The 20,958-nt window shown below is 45.3% G+C and overlaps 1 protein-coding gene across 1 annotated transcript in view; it reads left to right on the plus strand.

Moving 5' to 3' along the window:
* The window catches only part of RICTOR (RPTOR independent companion of MTOR complex 2), a 663,554-nt gene that overhangs the window by 206,862 nt on the left and 435,734 nt on the right, over positions 1 to 20,958 (plus strand). Inside the window, 4 exon segments of the mRNA XM_029578377.1 lie at positions 9,164 to 9,254; positions 10,902 to 10,968; positions 16,392 to 16,472; positions 17,366 to 17,466. Coding sequence (XP_029434237.1) covers positions 9,164 to 9,254; positions 10,902 to 10,968; positions 16,392 to 16,472; positions 17,366 to 17,466 — 340 coding nt within the window.

Below are 20,958 nucleotides of genomic sequence, written 5' to 3' on the forward strand. Positions count from 1 at the left end.
CGGCGGGTCGTGCGGCCAGGAAGGCCCCCCCGCGGCGCCGTTTTTCTCATCGGCGGGTAGCGCAGGCCATCCGGGCCCCCCCGCAGCGGCGTTTTTCTCGTCGGCGGGTAGTGCAGGCCATCTGGGCCCCCCCGCAGCGGCGCTTCGTCTCGCGGCCCCCCCCCCGAGGTCGGGGTGTTCTAGCTGCCGGGACCTGTTTTCCCATCGCGATCTCGATGCCGCGGCCGGCGCGTTGCTCGGCCTGCGGCGAGCCTGGATCGCGCGTGTCAAGGGAGGGGATCTGCGCGAGGTGCCTCCCCGGGGGGGAAGGCACGTCTCGGACCCTCACTCATTCTCTCCCTATGGCAGCCTTACCCGGGCGGCGCGGGCCGGCCCCTCCCCCATTCCTGGCGGGAACGGCGGCCATTTTACATGCGCTGCACCCTGAGGGAGCACAGGCAGCGCTGGGGGATGGGGAAGCCTCAGAGGGCTCTCCCCCGTACCTACATCCGGAGACAGATCCGGAGGAAGACCCGCAGGGGCAGGGTCCCCCGGGGCCCCCACCCGCGGTACCCCCCCCGAGTAGGCCGGGGTTTTCCCCGGAATTTATTCGGCTGATGCACACTGCGTATCTTCAGGAGCTGGCGGCTCCCATGGGACCTCCACCACCCAAGCTACCGCGGCCTTCGTCCCTCTCCCCGGCCCCCCCCGCTCCGGCGGGCGTGGGGGCCCCACAGCTCCCCGTACACGCCCGACTCCCGGTGGCCCCGGGGGGGACTGGGTCGGCCCCAGTTTCCCCTGGGGCGGATCCTGCAGCTTCGGGGCAAGGGGACTCTACTTCGGAGGGAGAGGATCCACGCACGCTGCGCCTCTTCCAGCGGGATGAGCTGGACGACCTAATCCCTCAAATCATCCAGGGATTGGACCTCGATCCTCCTCCGGACCCGCCAGCTCCCGTTGCGCCCGCTGTCGTCACTTCCTCTAAGAAGGGGGATCCCGTACTGGCAGCTCTGCGTCCGAGAGCTCAGGCTTTTCCCATTCACGAGTCGTTCCTGCAGCTTCTCACCAGGGAATGGGATGCCCCGGAAGCCGCTCTAAAGGGCAGCCGCGCCATGGAGAGGCTGTATCCGCTGCCGGAAGATTTCCTGGATCTCATCAAGGTACCCAGGGTGGACTCCGCGGTGTCGGCGGTCACGAAGAGGACGACCATACCGGTTACGGGTGGAGCGGCGCTAAAAGATACGCAGGATCGAAAGTTGGAAGTCTTCCTCAAGCGAGTCTTCGAGGTTTCCGCCGTGGGGCTGCGGGCGGCGATGTGCAGCTCGCTTGCCCAGCGGGCCAGTCTTCTCTGGGTGCAGCTACTGCTCACCTCGCAGGTGTTACCACCCGAGGAGGCCGCCCAGGCGGATAGACTGGAAGCTGCGGTGGCATACGGGGCTGACGCCTCCTACGATCTCTTTAGGATCCTCGCCCGCTCCATGGCCTCGGTGGTGGCGGCTCGTCGACTTCTCTGGCTACGCAACTGGGCGGCGGACACGTCCTCCAAATCGAGTCTGGGTTCCCTGCCATTCAGGGGTAAGTTTCTGTTCGGGGAGGACCTGGACCAGATCATCAAATCCCTGGGGGAAAACGCGGTCCATCGCCTGCCGGAAGACAGATATCGTTCCACCAGGGCATTCTCGTCCTCCCGGACCAGAGCCAGGGCGCAAAGACGCTACAGGACTTACAGGCCGGCGGCGGCTCGGCCCCCTGCCACCAGGTCTCAGACCTGGACACGCTCCTTTCGCGGGCGCCGCCCCGCGCGTCCCGCTCCCGCGGCGGGACAACTCTCTCTCAAGTCCTCTCAATGATGTTCAGCTCGCCCACTCCGCCGTCCCCAGGATTGGAGGGCGGCTGGCGTTCTTCTACGAGGAGTGGGCGCGGATCACCTCGGATCAGTGGGTCTTGGACACCATAGGACGCGGCTACGCGTTGGAGTTTGCCCGCGCTCCAAAGGGACGGTTCATCTTCTCTCCCTGCGGCTCGGCTGTCAAGCGAAGGGCGGTGCAATTGACGCTGGACAGATTGTGGGAAATAGGCGCCATTGTGCCCGTACCCTCCGCAGAGGTGGGCTCGGGCCATTATTCCATCTACTTCGTGGTACCGAAGAAGGACGGTTCCTTCCGCCCCATTCTGGACTTGAAGGAAGGCAACAAATCCCTTCGGGTGGTCCGGTTTCGCATGGAAACGCTACGATCGGTGATCGCGGCGGTACATCGAGGGGAGTTCCTGGCCTGCTTGGACCTGACGGAGGCCTACCTTCACATTCCCATTTGCCGGGAGCATCATCGTCTCTTACGGTTCAAGATTCTGGATCAGCATTTCCAGTTTGTGGCGCTCCCGTTCGGATTGGCAACGGCTCCGCGCACCTTCACCAAGATTATGGTGGTCGTGGCGGCTGCCCTTCGGAAGGAGGGTATCCTAGTTCATCCTTATCTGGACGATTGGCTCATCCGAGCGAAGTCTTTTCGGCATGGACAGACGGCAGTGGCCAGGGTGATAGAGTTTTTGCAGTCTCTGGGATGGGTGGTGAACTTCTCCAAGAGCTCCCTCGTGCCCTCGCAGCGCTTGGATTTCCTGGGAGCGACCTTCGACACCCGTCTGGGCGCGGTTTTCCTACGGCAGGACAAGGCACAGGCCCTACGAGAGCACATACAGCGGTTCTCTGCATTACCAGCTCCCACCTCCTGGGACTATTTACAGCTCCTGGGGGTGATGGGGTCTACCATCGACATGGTCCCCTGGGCATTCGCGCACCTCCGACCTCTGCAAAGAGCACTTCTCTCCCGTTGGAAACCACTCTCGCAGGACTACCAGGTGATTCTCCCGCTGCCCCAGCTTGCCAGGAGCAGCTTCTCCTGGTGGATGGTCCCGGAGAATCTGGCTCGCGGCATGTCCCTCGATCTACCAGATTGGGTAGTGGTAACCACCGACGCCAGTCTCATAGGCTGGGGAGCAGTCTGCGATCGCAGCGCCACACAGGGGACGTGGTCCGCGGAGGAGTCGAAGTGGTCCATCAATCGTCTGGAAACCAGAGCGGTCAGGTTGGCGCTTATCCACTTCCTGCCTCTCCTTCGGAATCGGGACGTCAGAATCTTATCCGACAACGCGACAACGGTGGCCTACATCAACCGACAGGGCGGCACTCGCAGCCCGCAAGTCGCACTCGAGGCAGCGATGCTGATGCAGTGGGCGGAACGGCATCTGGGCCGTCTGGCGGCCTCACACATCGCGGGAGTAGACAACGTCCAGGCGGATTTCCTCAGTCGCCAGTTTCTGGATCCCGGAGAGTGGTCCCTCTCCGACGAGGCCATGCAGTTGCTTGTCCGGAGGTGGGGACCTCCCCACCTGGATCTCATGGCGTCCGCCCAGAACACCAAGGCTCCTCGGTTCTTCAGTCGCCGGAGAGAGCGGGGGGCGGAGGGCGTCGATGCTCTCGCGCTCCCGTGGCCGGCCGATCTACTCCTATACGCGTTCCCTCCGTGGCCACTGGTGGGAAGACTACTCCGCCGGATAGAGGTTCATCAGGGGACGGTAATACTCGTCGCGCCAGAGTGGCCAAGACGGCCTTGGTTTGCGGACCTCCTTCAACTGGTAATCGACGGACCCATCCGTCTGGGACATCTGTCCCGCCTCCTTCACCAGGGACCGGTATTTTTCGACCAGGCAGAACTCTTCTGTCTTGCGGCCTGGCTTTTGAGAGGCGCCGCCTCCGCCGACGGGGTTACCCGGAGGCGGTAGTGTCTACGCTGCTACGCTCTCGAAAGACTTCGACGTCGGTGGCCTATGTTCGAGTCTGGAAGGTGTTCGAGCTGTGGTGTACCGGCCTGAACACCAGACCCAAGGAGGCGTCTGTCTCCCAGATCCTCCAGTTTCTCCAAGCAGGGGTGGACAAGGGACTCGCTTACAACTCTCTTCGGGTTCAAGTGGCCGCTCTCGGCTCCCTCCTGCGTGACGGAGGTTCTCTGTTACAACACCCGGACATCGTCCGTTTTCTCAAGGGAGTCAAGCACTTGCGGCCTCCATTGCGGGACCCTTGTCCCTCTTGGAGTCTCAATCTGGTACTACGTTCCATGTCGGGACCTCCGTTTGAACCTCTCCGAAATGCGACAATCAAGGATCTCACTCTCAAGGCTGTGTTCCTGGTGGCCATCTGCTCCGCTCGGCGTATTTCCGAGCTACAGGCTCTGTCGTGCAGAGAACCTTATCTCCGGTTTTCCGATTCGGGAGTCTCGCTTCGTACTGTGCCCTCCTTCCTTCCGAAGGTGGTGTCCGCGTTTCATATGAATCAGACGGTGGAACTTCCATCTTTCCCTTCGTCGGAGCCGCGTTCGCTACGTCTCCTTGACGTCCAGCGCACCCTGCGCCTTTACCTGGAGGCTACGAATGATTTCCGGACTTCTGACCATCTCTTCGTCCTTTGGTCCGGGCCCCGGAAGGGATCTCAGGCCTCGAAGACGACCATTGCAAGATGGCTGAAGGCCGGCATTGCCGCTTCCTACATTGGGGTGGGGCGGACGCCCCCGCCCGGAATCGTAGCGCATTCTACACGTTCTCAGGCGGCCTCCTGGGCGGAGAGTCGCTCGGTGTCTTCGCAAGAAATCTGTAGAGCGGCCACCTGGAAGTCGTTGCACACGTTCTCAAGACACTATAGACTACATCTCGCCTCGTCCGTTCATGGACACTTTGGCGAACAGGTTCTACGAGCAGGCCTCGCAGGATCCCACCCGGGTTAGGGAAGCTTGGGTACATCCCACGGTCTGGACTGATCCAGGTACGTACAGGGAAAAGAAAATTATTACTTACCTGCTAATTTTCGTTCCTGTAGTACCATGGATCAGTCCAGACGCCCACCGCATTTGGGTTCTTCTCCTGCTCCGCTGTCTTGGGGCTGATTCTCTCAGCTGTTCCTCATGTTACAGTAGTGTCTTCCTGCTGTTTCCTTTTTACGTGTACCAGTTTTTCACTGTTTATGGAGGTTGACACGCTATGTTCATGGCCCCCACCCGTTCGTGGGGAGGTTCCAGTTTTCTCTATTTCAGTTTAGCGGCTTATTGTTGCCGTCTTGTTTCAACTTGATCCATTCAGGAGGTTTTCTGTTTTCTCGGGCTCTGATATACTCGATACTGAACTCCTGCAGAGGGGGTAGTAGTACTTATGGTGACGCCCCCTCAAAGCTTTGGACTGACTCCATCTGCTGGATTGGGGACATAACCCACGGTCTGGACTGATCCATGGTACTACAGGAACGAAAATTAGCAGGTAAGTAATAATTTTCTTATAAGTGAAATCTACAATGTATAAATGATTCCTGAAATAGGAAAGCGGTGGGAAGCTCGAAGAGACCTCATATATTAGATGCCCAAGAATTAGGCTAATAGAAGCTTATAATGGCGTAAGCTTTTCTTTATTTATAATCATTGGTCTCGAGCGAAATTAAAGGGGCGCCATATGAAGTATAGCTGCCCCAATTATGCACTTAGAGTCAATTGTACTATAATATTGTACTTAACTTGCGAACTTTAATCTCCGGCATCAAGGTCCAAATGCTGCTGAAGTTGATGGTAAAATGGGAAAAACCGACTTTGATCCGACACGACGTGTTTCGGAGGGAACCTCCTTCCTCAGGGGGCTGGGTGCCACTATTACCTGCTTTTATCACTAACCGGAGATGCTTGACACTGTTAAGAATGAAATAGATACAAGAGAACAAGTGCATAGTAAAAACCCACCGCAAGGGAGAGACGGCAGTATCAATGGAAAGAACACTTACTGTGTACGAAGCGTTGACTCAGTTTGTTGCGCCCGGAGGCGTCTCTGTATGATTCTACAGATAAAACAACGCATAATAAAGTACAAAGACCTTACGTTTGGTGTTTTGAGACAGGAAACCTTGCATATATATATTACCTCGTCGCGATGCTGGAGTCACTCGCTGGACCGTGAATGTACTATCGGCAGCGAGAGACGTCTGAACGCTGACCTTTAAAGACAAAAAAGGCGCCAAGGATATGGGTGTGTCCAAATAAGGGCACTTACGTCACAGTCGGAGCCATTTTGGGACAGGGGCTGTCCATAAAAGGGAAATGACGACATCAGCAGCCATTTTGAAAAAAGAGTTAGGGATTCCCCATGGTGCAGCTATCCATAAAAGGGAAATGACGTGGGAGGAGGCCATCTTGAAAGTAGTTGACCGAGAGTATACCCAAACCTATCCTTGTGTGGATGATGTCGTCACTGTCTGCCATTTTTAAAAAGGGGGGAAAAAAAACAAAAAGGCAATCAATATTGGCAAAGTCTAAATGAGAGTGTACCACTCTATTTTCTCGTTGAGGCCCCGCGGTTCCACAGATTGTAAACGGTAGATCCATTGATGTTCCTTCAAATTTAATGTGGAGAGTCTGTCTCCCCCCCTCCAGGATTGTGCGATTTGTTCAATAATCAACCACTGGAATTGTTCAAATTTATGTTGATGTGTGACACAATGTTGTACCATGGGGGCCTTGACATCTAAGTTCTTAATACGGCTACGGTGTTCAATTAACCGGACTTTAATTTTACGTGTAGTTCTGCCCACACAAATTTTTTGGCAAGGGCAAATGAGTCCATATACCACAAAATCAGAGTTACAATGGACAGCTTGTTGCTGTATAATTCGAATCTGGGTATTGGGGTCTTGCCATTCAACGCCAGTGATGGCTAGGGTACAAAAGCTGCAATTCCCGCACTGTGTCTGACCCGGGGGGCCGGGAGTGATATCCAAATGTTGAGTGGCACGTACTATTTGTTGTTTGATATTAACCCCTCTGCTATATGCAAACATGGGTGGAGAATGGAAGATCTGATGTGGACTAAGGACATGCCAATTACGCTGAATAGACTGCCGGATTTGTTGTGTAAGATTCGTATGTTCTAGTACACATACTGTTTGTGACGTCTGTTTGCGACTCCTATATTGTAATAGGGAATCTCGAGGAGAAAACTTGGCTCTTTTGAAAGCCCTTTTGATTGTTGCTGTTGGGTATCCCCTCTCCTTGAACCTATCACTTAGGATTGCACTTTGATGTAGGAAATCTTGCTGATCGGAACAAATCCTGCGAATGCGGAAAAATTGTCCCACAGGTAGGCCTTCCTTGAATCTCCGTGGGTGATGACTTTCAAATTTTAAAAAATTATTACGATCTGTAGGTTTCCTAAAAAGAGTTGTTTGTATTGTACCTGCTACTTTGGAAATAAGAATGTCCAAAAAAGATAACTGCTCTTTATCAAACGTCATGGTGAATTTCAAGTGAGGGTTTGCTGAATTTAACCATTGAAGAAATACAGATAATTGATGTTCTGAGTCATTCCAGATAAAAAAGATGTCATCTATGTATCTAGACCATTGGGTGATGGATTTAAAGAAAGACGATGGATATAAAATTGTTTCTTCAAAATGGGAAACATATAAGTTGGCAATGTCTGTGGCTACTGGTGACCCCATATATCACCGGAGTCCTAGGAGACTCCACATTAAAAAATCTGTATTCTTTGGTGGTAAGAAAACCCACCTGGGAGGCTATTTGTAATAAATCCTGAATTTGATGGGAGAGGTCTGTTGTGGGATCAGCTGACAATTTGCGGTAGTATTTGCAATCCTCCAATTGTCTATAAATTTCTTGTTGGTATGCAGAGTGATCCATGATCACTACTGCACCTCCCTTGTCAGCGGGTTTTATAATAATATCTGAATTTTGTGCAAGATGTTTTAATGCAACATTCTCACCTTTGGATAAATTATGAAAGATACGTCGATGTTGCATTTCAATATCAGTAATGTCCTGTAAAACCAAAGTTTGAAAGGTTTTAATATGTGGGTCAACTGGACCTGATGGGAGCCAGCGTGATTTAGGACGTACTATAGACATATCTTGGGCAATGTCTGCCGCGGAAAAATGAAGCTTGATAATAAGAGTACGAAAAAATCTGTGTAGTGCAATCCTACTTGTGAAGGGATTGTGTTTATTAGTGGGGACAAAAGATAATCCCCGGTTGAGGACCAATTCCTCATCAGAGGTTAAATCATGATGGGACAGATTAATTACTGACGACTGGATTGGGATCGGGTGAATGGCTTGTGCCACATCACATCTTCGTCGCGGGATTGATGTTGTGTTGTTTTCTTGCCTCGAGAGCGTCCTGGTTTGGGAGGAAATTTGCGTTTGTCTAAAAAAGGTTTTTTGCGAGTGTCAGATTGGGTAGTTGTTCCATTCGACGACTCATCGGAATCCGCAAAAGCCACTGTTTTAGGCGGAGACGCACCCTCTTTATATTTATTAAGCCTAACGTAAACATTGTCCTCATTGTAATCATTCTGATCACGATTGAATTTGGTGATTTTTCTTCGCTTAATATCTGTTCTAAATTTATCAGTGGATCGTTGGAGATCCGTCGTGTCGGATCAGTCGGTTTTTCCCATTTTACCATCAACTTCAGCAGCATTTGGACCTTGATGCCGGAGATTAAAGTTCGCAAGTTAAGTACAATATTATAGTACAATTGACTAAGTGCATAATTGGGGCAGCTATACTTCATATGGCGCCCCTTTAATTTCGCTCATCGAGACCAATGATTATAAATAAAGAAAAGCTTACGCCATTATAAGCTTCTATTAGCCTAATTCTTGGGCATCTAATATATGAGGTCTCTTCGAGCTTCCCACCGCTTTCCTATTTCAGGAATCATTTATACATTGTACAATCATAAATTCAGCAGGATCAAAAAATCTGCATGTTAAGTGTCTTTTTTTCAAAGGTGAAAATGGTAAAAGCTTAATAGATTTTTGTGAAACCTAAGATTTCTTTTGGTAAAAAACAAAGAAGCAGTTAGACAATCATGTTTTATGTACATGTGTTGACTATGTAAAAGGATGCCCTTTCTTAAAAAAAAAAAAATCAAAACAAATCTATATATATATATATTTTTTTTTTTTTAATTAAAAGCAGGCATTTACCTTTGGTTGACAATTTGCTTTTACTGCTAATCCAGAGCATCAGATTAGAGTCGCTTCAAAATCCTGTAATGAAGTATTTGTTTTTTATATTAGGAGAATTTGAATTTTGAAATAGCATTTTAATGCAGTATGTATTCTATAATTTTGTTTCAGATCCAAGTCGGTTTCAGGACTGTTGGAGACTTTCTGATGGGTTTGTAGCTGCTGAAGCTAAAACTGTACTTCCCCATCGAGCTCGATCAAGGTAATCTATAATGATAATGTCTAAAGTGGTCTATAGAAATAAAGTCACATTGAAAGTAAAATGGTGGGTTAGATTTTTTTTTTCACATATAATAAACAAGTGAATTACAAAAGTGTTTTATTTAGGAGGCTCGCACCAGTACTCACTATGATTAATAATGCGTTTCCTGCTTTGATGTTTTGTAAGACTTGATTAAAAATAAGTGACTGTGTTGATTTTTGCGTGACTTAGTGGGCTTCTCGCCCCATGCTCGCATTACACCCCTGCATTTGGTGTCTTGCTGTATATTGGGGTTTATATCTCTCTGTCGTCCAGTCTCTTTGAGGTGAAAAACCCAACTCTTTTCTCTCGAGAGCCCTTATGGGTTGGCTGCCTCACTGAAAAAGGGAGGGAAATGGTGGTGCTTCTGTACTAAAGGGTTTCCCCCATTTTTCCTGGGTTTTTTTAGCAGCCTCTAGTTTGGTAATCACCTTTATGTGAGGATTGCCATTCCGCTTGTTCTCTGAGAAAGCAGAGTTGCTTACCTGTAACGGGTATTTTCTGAGGACAGCAGGTTGTTAGTCTTCACAAAACCTGCCTGCCTTCCCTGGGAGTTGATTGTTCCATGTATTTGTTATATCATGGACTGAGGAACTCTGCCTGAGAGACAGGGAGAGGGCTACGTTTGCTCCTGCTCAGTAGAGCATGCTGAAAGCTCTAGAATCTTTGAGATCAAAGTTCCATGCCAGGCTCCATTGAATGAGTCACCCATCCTGCTGCCCTTGGAGAACACCTGTTATAGGTAAGCAACTTTGCTTTCATGCTTACAGTCGAGATTCTGAAGTATATTACAAATAATCAAAATCATATAACGTTATACAAAAAATATACAAATGTATTCAATATAAAATATATTACGGAGTGTAGTTTACAAACATCCCAGCATAACTTATATTGCAATATGGACCAGTTTTACACTTAAGTGCATAAGTCTACTCTGAAAATTTATCCCACCAAAACTTCCTCACACAAGTTATGCCTACAATTTTGGTGTGCATATAGTCATATATTATAAAGTGTGCGTGTAAAACCAAATCTCTCTCTAATCCTGCCCCCAGGAACACGTCCCCGTAGTCCTGGTAAACTTGCACACAGAAATGACGTGTATAAGTTTACCCACATACTGGCCAAGTAATTTTGTAAAAGATAACTTTTATGCATAAAATACTGTTTTATGCGCAGAAGTCCCTTTGAAAATTAGTCACAGAATACAGTATAATAAAATTAATAACAGCACTAAAATAATCAAAAACTTCCATCATCATCAGTACATTATTGCCATGTTGAATACCCAATCTATCAGTTTGTACTCATGAATCATTGTTTGGTATTGAATGACCATTGATGTTAAAGATAAAAGGATGGATTAGTGTTATAAAGCGTCCTCTTCTGCTTATAAAAATTATTTTGTATGGATCAGCAACCTTGTCTGAAAAAATTCATCAGTACTGCTCAAATGTTTTATACAAATGAAAAGTAAGTTGACACCTGAGAGAACGAAACAGTGTTTGATAAAATCCCAAATACTGAATTCCAAAACACGGGGGTGGGGGTGGGGAAAACTTGGTATAACTTTTTTTTTTTTTTTTTGTATTACATTTTTTATAGGCCAGATCTCATGGATAATTATTTGGCACTGGTACTGTCTGCTTTTATCACCAATGGACTCTTAGAGGTAAGCTCAAATTAAATTTTCTATAATCCTTATTATCAGGGCCCTTGGTTTCCTGCAAAGCTTTTGCAACATCTACATGACTCTTGTTCCCATGGTATTGCAGAAAAGCAGGGGCCCTACTATTGCTGCATGTGAATACTTCCAGCTGGGTCAATGTGCTCTGCTCTTCATATTGCATTATGCAACATCAGTTCTACATGGTACAATATCTATATGAATGCATGCAAGCTATGAAAGGTATACATTCCTCAATGGCGGAACAGATACCTCAGCCTCTTCTCGACACCACTTGAGGTCAATCTACGAAGCACATGAAACATCAACCAGGGCATCTGCAACAGCCATTGCAGCCCGAAGACTAGCATGGTTACATTCAAGTTCGATACGTGACGACTTGCACAAGAAACTAACAAAGCTCCCATGTACAGGAGATAACCTGTTCGGAGATAGATTTCAGGACGCAGTAAGTAAATTAAAAGAAGAAGCTCTAGCATTACAATCTCTAACATCGAATCCTATTTACTCGACTACACGTCGTTATATGGGATCCACTCGTAGGCAACCATATGCCAGAAGACCCTATAGATCTTATCAATCTTTTCGTACCCAGCCATACCCTTCCTACCAGCGACCTGCTCCACAAAACAATACATCAAATCAACGAAGAGGTAAACCACGTAACCAGAGACAGCAGGCACAACAGCCGACTACTGCAGCAAAAGCGACTTCGTCTTTTTAGTTATTCAGCCGCCACCAAACATCAAGCTCCTCCAGGCAGAATTCGTGCTTGCCTGAAAGCCTGGGAAAGAATAACATCAGATCAATGGGTTCTGGAGATAGTACGTCAACGTTACCAACTCCAATTTGTCACAAAACCCATCTTGCCTCATCTTTCCACACTCAAGACTCACAGTTCCCATCCACAACTGGGGGAGGAAATTGCTTTACTTCGCAAACAACAAGCAATTCGACAAATCCACCCATACCCCAATTTAGCAGCATTTTATTCCCCGTACTTCCTTATACCAAAGAAGTCTGGGGGCCTTCGCCCCATACTAGACCTACGGGAGTTGAACAAATTTCTCACCAAGGAGAAATTCAGAATGGTATCGTTGAAGTCAATTCTTCCTCTCATTCAAACCAACGATTGGATGTGCTCCTTTGACCTGAAGGATGCTTACACACACATTCCAATCCATCCATCCTCGTGGCGTTACCTATGCTTTCGCTACAGACATCAAAACTACCAGTACAAAGTTCTTCCCTTTGGACTATCGGCTGCACCCAGAGTTTTCACCAAATGCATGATAGTGGTGGTGGCTCATCTCAGGAAACAAGGTATAACCATCTTTCCATATCTGGACGATTGGCTCATAATCGCCTCAACTCCAAATATCTTACTGGATCACCTCCATCGGGTGATACACTGTTTGCAAGAACTAGGGTTGTTGATAAATTTTCAAAAATCACACCTACAACCAACACAACAGTTGCAGTTCATAGGTGCATACCTGGACACTACGTGTCCAGGTATGCACCAGACGACAGAATATCACATTTCCGTCAACTTCTACACACCTTGAAACATACTCACAGGCCGTCAGCAAGACAAGTCCTAGTAATTCTGGGCCACATGGCAGCGGCGAATTTCACGGTTCCCAACACCAGGCTACACTTGAGACGCCTACAATGGGGTCTAAAGCGCCAATGGAAACAACATTCACAACCATTGACGCAGAAGGTATCGCTGAACGCAGAAATGAAAAAAGATATAGCATGGTGGCTCCTAGACTCTACCCTGTCCAAAGGAGCGTTGTTCAGCCCCCCATCTCACAATGCAGTCCTAACCACAGATGCGTCTCGCAAGGGATGGGGTGCACACCTCGAGACTTAAGAAACCCAAGGGTTATGGACACTCTCAGAACAGAATCTACAAATAAATCTATTGGAACTCAGAGCGATTCGCAATGCATTGCGAGTCTTTCAAGACCACCTGAAGGGACGCAGGGTCATGATCTACACAGACAACCAAGTAGCGATGTTTTACATCAACAAACAAGGAGGGTCCGGTTCATGGTCCCTCTGCAAGGAGACCCTGACAATCTTCGAACATGCTTACAAGAATTGCATACATCTGCAAGCAACTTACCTACCGGGAGTTGCAAACACAAGAGCGGCCAGGCTAAGCCACATCTTTCATCCCCACGAATGGAAATACAGAAATAGCCCAAGACATATTTCTGCAGTGGGGGACACCTTCGATAGATCTCTTTGCAACAGAGATCAATGCTCAGGTTTCCAAATTCTGCTCGATAAAACCAAGCCAATTCAGGATCGCTCAAGATGCCTTCCTCATTCCGTGGACGACAGGCCTTCTATATGCCTTTCCTCCCATACCTCTCATAACAAGAACAATTCAGAAGTGTATAGCGGACAAAGCTCAACTGATACTCATAGCCCGGCCTGGCCGAGGCAGCCATGGTACAGTTTCCTGCTTCGACTATCCATCAAGGATCCAGTTCCATTACCGAATCGACAAGATCTTCTCTGCCAAGATCAAGGGACACTTCTACACCCGCTACACTCATCTCTACACTTGACAGCTTGGAGATTGAGAGGCTCCTTCTGACAGAACAAGGAGTTTCCACTTCAGCACAATTCATTTTGTTACAATCAAGGAAACTCTCAACCAGGAAAAATTATAGCTATAAATGGAAACGCTACTCTGCCTGGTGCACTTCCAATGTTGTACCACCATTGGACTGCTCCCTGGAATTTCTCATTGATTATCTTCATACACTATATGTCGCTGGTCTAGCAACATCATCCATCAGAGTTCACTTCAGCGCCATAGGCGCCTATCATAGACCAATCAATGACATTCCTATATCCATTACTGACTCGTTTCATAAAGGGTTTAACACACATTCGTCCTCCGGTATCCAAACCTCCAGTTCCATGGAACCTCAACATAGTTCTGGAACAGCTCATGCTTTATCCTTTTGAACACATGGATTCGGCACACATTAAATACCTCACCTGGAAGGTGGTATTCCTGGTTGCAGTCACATCAGCACGAAGAGTTAGTGAGTTACAAGCTTTGGTCCATTATCCTCCATACTTGCAATTTCATCACCAGAAGGTAGTTCTACGAACTCACCCGTCCTTTCTACCGAAAGTAGTTACCCCATTCCATCTCAATCAGACAATGGAATTACCAACTTTTTTCCCTAAACCTCATTCGAACGATAGGGAAAAACTACTGCACACATTGGATTGTAAAAGAGCTTTAACACACTACAAAGAAAGAACGAACTCGGACTCCCGTGTTTCTCAACTCTTTGTCTCTTTTGACCCAAAGGCACTTGGACTACCAGTGGCTAAACGCACCATCTCCAGTTGGATACTGCAGTGCATCAAATTCTGCTATGAAAAACAGAGTTTACAGTCTACTCCTAAAGCTCACCAAGTTAGAGCAGTAGCAACCTCCTTAGCACACTTGAGTAATGTGCAACCCATAGACATTTGCAAGGCGGCGACATGGTCATCACTGCATACCTTCACATCTCATTACTGCCTTGACCAACAAACAGCCACTGATGCGAAGATAGGGCAAGCAATACTGCAAACTCTATCCTCCTGTCAACGGTGACTGCCACATTGTCAAAGATCACGTCCAAACACTTATATAACTACTGACGTGATCGGGAGCTTGGGACTCCCATGACAGCATGGCTAATTCAGCCCTGCTATCGACGGGAAAAAGCAAGTTTGCTTACCGTAAATGATGTTTCCGTAGATAGCAGGATGAATTAGCCATGCTGACCCACCCTCCTCCCTGGCAGTCACCAAGTCTTCGACTACACTACAGCTTAATCACAGACTGAGGAGATTCCATTACTTTCCTGCGCGGGAACACACATGCAGCCACAGAGAGCAAAGCTCTGTTCTCTGCTTTGACAAGCTCCGCCTCCCGGGCCTGATTGATAGATCCCATGACAGCATGGCTAATTCATCCTGCTATCTACGGAAACATCGTTTACGGTAAGCAAACTTGCTTTTCTCCTCTCCTTGAAGCCTGAAATATGGTGTAGCCCAGGGGTTGGTGCTAGCCTGTATTTTATTCAGTATTTGTTCTGCTGTTCTGTGATCTGATTAGAGGAGCATGTCTCAGATTCCATCCTTACTCAGATCCTCTATAACTAAATTGTGAATTGTGGTTGAATCTATTAAGAAATTACTCTCTGGTTTGGGAGCACGTATGAATTGGTTGAAAGCAGATAAGCTAAAACAGAACTTCTCTAGATTAAGAAACCACCTTTTACCCATATTGCTTCAGAGATGATGATAGAAGGCTTTGTACATTCCTTAAAGACTCAAGCATATAACCTAGGAGTTATGAGATTCAGAGTTGATACTACATACTTATATCACAAATGTATGTTCATGTTTTGCACATATGCATGTAATAGGAAACTTGGGCTCCTACCTCTTACAAGGAAACTTTTCAAATGTGATACATGCTTTGATTACAAGTCGATTAGACTATTATATAACTATGGTGCTCTTAACCAAATGCAATTACACCACTTTCAAGTTGTGCAGAATACAGCAGTCTGCATTTTGTTTAATTTAAAATTGCATGTTCATATTTTATTCACAAAGAAGGGCCTAGGAAGGCAATCGTGTTCCTCTTGTAAAAATGACAGTGTGCCCTCTGAGGAGTGTTGGCAGAAATGCATCTTGGATTTGAGATTCATATGTACCACTATAATATTGAAATTATAATATTTTTCATTGTTTTAAATGTTTATATTGCATAGTTATTAGCAAGTATTTTGTGAGATTATTGGGTAGGTAGTGATATTTTAAAACCATATTTTGAAAAACATTTTACACATCATTCTAAGAGAGAATATTTCATAAGATTTTTTTTTTCAATTTTTCCACTTTTGTCCTTTGTGAAAATGTTTCCCCGAGTTTTACTGTTTGTTTCTGGGCCTTAACATTTGTTGGAAGAAGTAGGAAAAGGCCAAAAGAAGATAGAAGGGAATGAAGGGGAAAAGGCAGGAAGGAGAAGAGAAGGAATATTGGCAAAAAAAAGTCAGGGAGGCTGATAAAATGGGAGTAAAGAAAAACTCGAGAAAAATGTTAACTGTCCTGTTCAAGGAATAGAATAACATGTGTCAGAGTGAGTTTATAGAGCAGGTTATGCAGTTGTCCTGACATTTCACGAGAATAAAATTTGAGTCATTGCTAACAGATTTTTTGTGGAATTCTTGAGAGATAACGAGGATTGGTTCGTAGTAAAGCAAAAATACTTTCTCATATATGCAGTCTTCTATGCAAATCTTATGAAAGAATGCACATCTATTCCAGATGAAATATTTTTGTATATCTTCATTTTTTTGTTTGTTTTTTAGGGTCTGGTTGAAGTGATAACTAGTAGTGATGACCCGGTGTCTGTTAGGGCAACAATCCTGCTTGGGGAGCTTTTGCATATGGTAAATCAATGTTTGCTTTTATGACTGCTAAACAATTGATTTAATTTCAGGTTTAAAAATGTAGTTAAAATGAGGTGCTCTTTTGGACACGGCCTCAATGGCAGTACACATACATGGGTCATATGATCTTCATCTCATCTGTCTGAGCTTGACATAAGAAAAACATTTGGGACAGTGAAACTATAGCTCAAGAAATTCTAACCAATAAAAAAAAAACATGAAAGTGAAAGAGGCTCAGTCATATAAAAAATGTTCCATCAAAAATTGGTTGTTTAAATGATAGTCTTTAGCTGGAAAAACACTTCAAACCTTCTGAAAACTAAACTTTTTAACCCCCCCCCCAAAAAAATTGTGTACAATATGTGCAAAATGCCTCAAAAATAACAAAAGAAATTTGCAATTTAATAAGCTGACATCAAAAAAATAATTTGAAATGTCCATATAGTGGTAACACTGTTGAGAACAAACTTTTTCAGGTAAATTTTACTTTATGATCTGCAAGATGTGGATCTTTTCTCCTTGTTAAACAGGTAGTAATTGGTGAAATAAACATTGCATGATGCACATTACAACTATTGTTTAGTTGCTTAAAAATCCATTCAGGCAGGTAAATGTTTGTAATCATTGTAAGGAGACTTAAATATATATTTATGAAATATTTGCTCCAAATTATTCAATAAAAAAATACCTAGAACAACTTTTCAGTGGAGTAACACTTTGATAAACCTATTTCTTAATGTTACTGGAAGACAAGTCCCTTATTTCTATACTGTTGAAGTCTTACATTTAAAATAAAGATGATTTTCAAGTATTATGATGAATATCCTCCTGCTTCTAACTTGCTTTATACAATGTCATGTCAGAATAGTTAATCTTCTATATTTTGATTTCAGGCAAACACAATCCTTCCTCACTCACATAGCCATCATTTACACTGCTTACCAACGCTAATGAATCTAGCAGCATCATTTGATATTCTGAAGGACACAAGACTGTAAGTACCAAAGGTTATTCTAGAAAAGAGATTTACCATATTTTTCGCTCCATAAGACACACCTAGGATTCAGAGGGGGAAAATTAAAAAAAAAAAAAAAAAAGTGTGCTAAATTTTCTCTGTTCCTGGGTGTCTGTGTGTCTTATGGAGCAAATTAGGGGTGTGCATACAATTTTATTTGTCCCAGTTTCGTTTTCGGGTCTGGGGAGGGCCATTTCAGTCCACTCACTGGATCAGAAAACTTTTATCGTTCTCCCCACCCCAACCCTTTAAATTTAATTAAGTACACCCCCCCCCCCCCCCCCAAGTCTTGCCAAAAGTCCCTGGTGGTCCAGTGGGGATCCCAGGAGCGATCTCCTGCTCTTGGGCTGTTGCTGCCAGTAATCAAAATGGTGCCGGTGGCCCTTTGCCCTTACTATGTGATGGGCTACTGGTGCCATTGGTCGGCCCCTGTCACATGGTAGGAGCAATGGACGGCCAGCGCCATCTTGGCGTTGGCCGTCCATTGTTCCTGCCATGTGGCAGGCCCAAGAGCAGGAAATCGCTCCCGGGACCCCCCGCTGGACCACCAGGGACATTTGGCAAGTCTTGGGGAGGGTGGGGGTTGTAGTTAATTATTTTTTTTTTTTTTATATTCACTCCATAAGACGCACAGACATTTCCCCCCCCACTTTTGGGGGAAAAAAAGTGCGTCTTATGGAGCGAAAAATAAGGTAAATGTACATTCCTTTACGAGAGTTAAAAAGGCATTGCTAAAACAGTATTTTTTTATGCAGTCATAAAAATGTGTTTGTGCCTTTGTGACATCTTCTATATTTACAAGTTTGTAACAAATTTGGTAATTCTGCAAGTATTTCTCTTTAGTGTATCTTGTAGCCAGGTGTTTTCAACACTTGCCACTTAATCCATCCCTTCAGCTTATCAAGGTAAAATTGTTTTGCAGTGGCCCGAGCAAGGATTTTCACTTTAATTATTTGTCCTTTGTTTTGTCCAGGTTTGCGTAACATTGCAAAATACTGCAATTACTTTTAAAGCCCACTAGGCTTTCATGATTAGATGTAATGCAGAAATTTGGGAGTATTCATAGTTATGGAGTTTTGTAAATAATTGTCATGGACTATCCCCTACAGTGAGGGTCTCTGTCCAAAATCTATATAGGCATCTCTATGAGGCACAAGGAGTTGATGTTGACGAGTGGAGACAGGCAGTAAGTGTGTTGGCCTGTGTTCTGCAAAGGTTTCTCCAATTACATTTTCCAGTTTAAAAGCCACTTGTTTTTCACTCAGACATAGTGGACCTATATCCCTTGTTTTTCTACTTTTTTGTGGGCGTGATAGGTTCCCCTTTTTTCTCACTAAGGCTCAGATGTAATAATTTGCACTTAGCTATTTGCACATGGTTGTGTGCATATTTTTGTGTACACAAATTTACTCCTGATTTAACAAGGAGTTTACTGCTCTCAGAATGTGTGCACAAAAATGAAAAAAAAAAAAAACAAAACCCCAGCATAATTAGCACTGTTCTATGTATATCCAGTGTTACTCATGGCATTAGTTATTACTCAAATATTTTGAAACATCACCTACTAAGTGAAAATGTTAGACAGAACAAAGAAATCACTAGAAAAGGATCTCTTTAAAACTCCATCCAAAGCTGAAAAAAGGAGACATAAAGGGATTGTTCTCAAAAAGCTACTGAATATCATGTCTTTTACAGTGCCACAATTTCATCTTCATAACCCACCCAGGGGCTGATGAAATAAAGTTCGTCCAGCTTAGTTCATAGGTTTACACACAGTTGGATATGCTTTTTGGACAAGCTAGATTAGCACCCGATACAATAACACGTCTAAAACATGCACCCAAACACATGCGTAGCAGAGAGTGCCCATCACATGTAAATTCCATTTAGATGAGACTATTAGCTATTACCCTGCTGATGCAGAAAATTGCTGGGTGCCCAATGCACATTTTTTAATGCGACAAATTTAACTCCAGCCCCAGAGGTAGCGCAAAGCCAATCTAGAAGTCAAGAGCTCATGAGAAATTAACAAATACTATCCTCTGTGTTTCCTCCTTCTTAGTATTATTGTGATACTTAAATTGTCTGCTTGTGGTGGTGAGAAATAAATGTATTTTGGCTTGATTTAAAAAAAAAATCTTCTGGACGCACAATTTAGATGACCATAGGAAAGGACGCTTAGCTATCTGCATCTTCAGCAAAATCGGCCAGAAGTGGGATAAAAACAGACACTCATATTGAGCGCCTGTTGCAGTTGTGGGGCCCCGATACATTTGAGCGCTAGGGATGCACAATTCTCTTCTAGTTTGACCTTTTTTACTTAGCCCTTCATTTAAATACTGCATTGGGCATCGAGGGGATGTGGCTGTGTGCATGTTAGGAAAATGGGCGCTCAAAACAAGCACCCGTTTTCAATGTGCATCGTATTGTGTTGGCCCCCTAAAGTCTTAATCCACAGTCATTTTTCTAACATATTTTCTATGTATTTAAAAATGTATTTGGGAAATTAAACTTTGAATTAAATATCGGCGTTCTTGCACTTTTTATGACAAACAGCATCTAAAGGTTTGTTTGAAATATTGACATATCTTAAATAGCATCATGTTTCTTTTTAATGCAAACACCCAAAACGGGCTGTTTTTCCAATATATGTCTTCTTCTGGAATATGTCTGTGTTACCTAGGCTGGTGAGTCCCTTCAGGTCACATGATGGGCACGTAAGAGCCTTTTAATATTTTTACTAAAACACACACTCAAACCTGAATCCTGGTCGTCCATCCTTTTTTTTTTTTTTAATTAAATGTGTAATACACAATGTCAAAATCACAGTGTCACATAGCCATAGGTAATTTCATTTATGTCAGTTAATGGTGAACAATCCAAACTTGTAATGTCAATTTTAGTGTTGTACCCAATATAATTATGTAATAAACATGTGTGAATACCCAGAAAGTGAAATCTTGTATTCAGTTGTGTAGTTTTTTTTTTTTTTTTTTTTTTTTTTTATTTGTAGTTTATTGACATAAATTCAAATACAAACACAAACTTATGAACACTTTTGGTCATATTGCATTACCCCCCCCTTCTCCCCTCCCACCTCCCCTCGCCCTTGAAGTAAAGACTCAGTTAGAGTTCAAGAGTCGCTAATGTCCCCAGTCACTTCTCAGCCACACATGCCCAGGGAGTATCTGGTGCATGCGTAACCCTGTGTGTATCCATACACTTCGGTAACGGTGTGGTCCTGGCATCCCAAGTTTGTAGAAAAATAGTACTGGTTAAGTGGTGGTCGTAGGTATAGTCCGACTAGAGAGCCATGCTAGATGAGGCGCCCAGGTCTTCTGAAAGCGGGGCATGGTATGAGGTTTTGCTGCGGTTAGTCGATTAAGGGTACAAACATGGTCCAAATGTGTCAAAACTGCAGCCAATGATGGGCCCTGACGAGCCTTCCAGACCTTAGCAATCTCGAGTCGT

This window comes from Rhinatrema bivittatum, chromosome 1 (genome assembly GCF_901001135.1).
Source record: "Rhinatrema bivittatum chromosome 1, aRhiBiv1.1, whole genome shotgun sequence".
Taxonomy (NCBI): Eukaryota; Metazoa; Chordata; class Amphibia; order Gymnophiona; family Rhinatrematidae; genus Rhinatrema; species Rhinatrema bivittatum.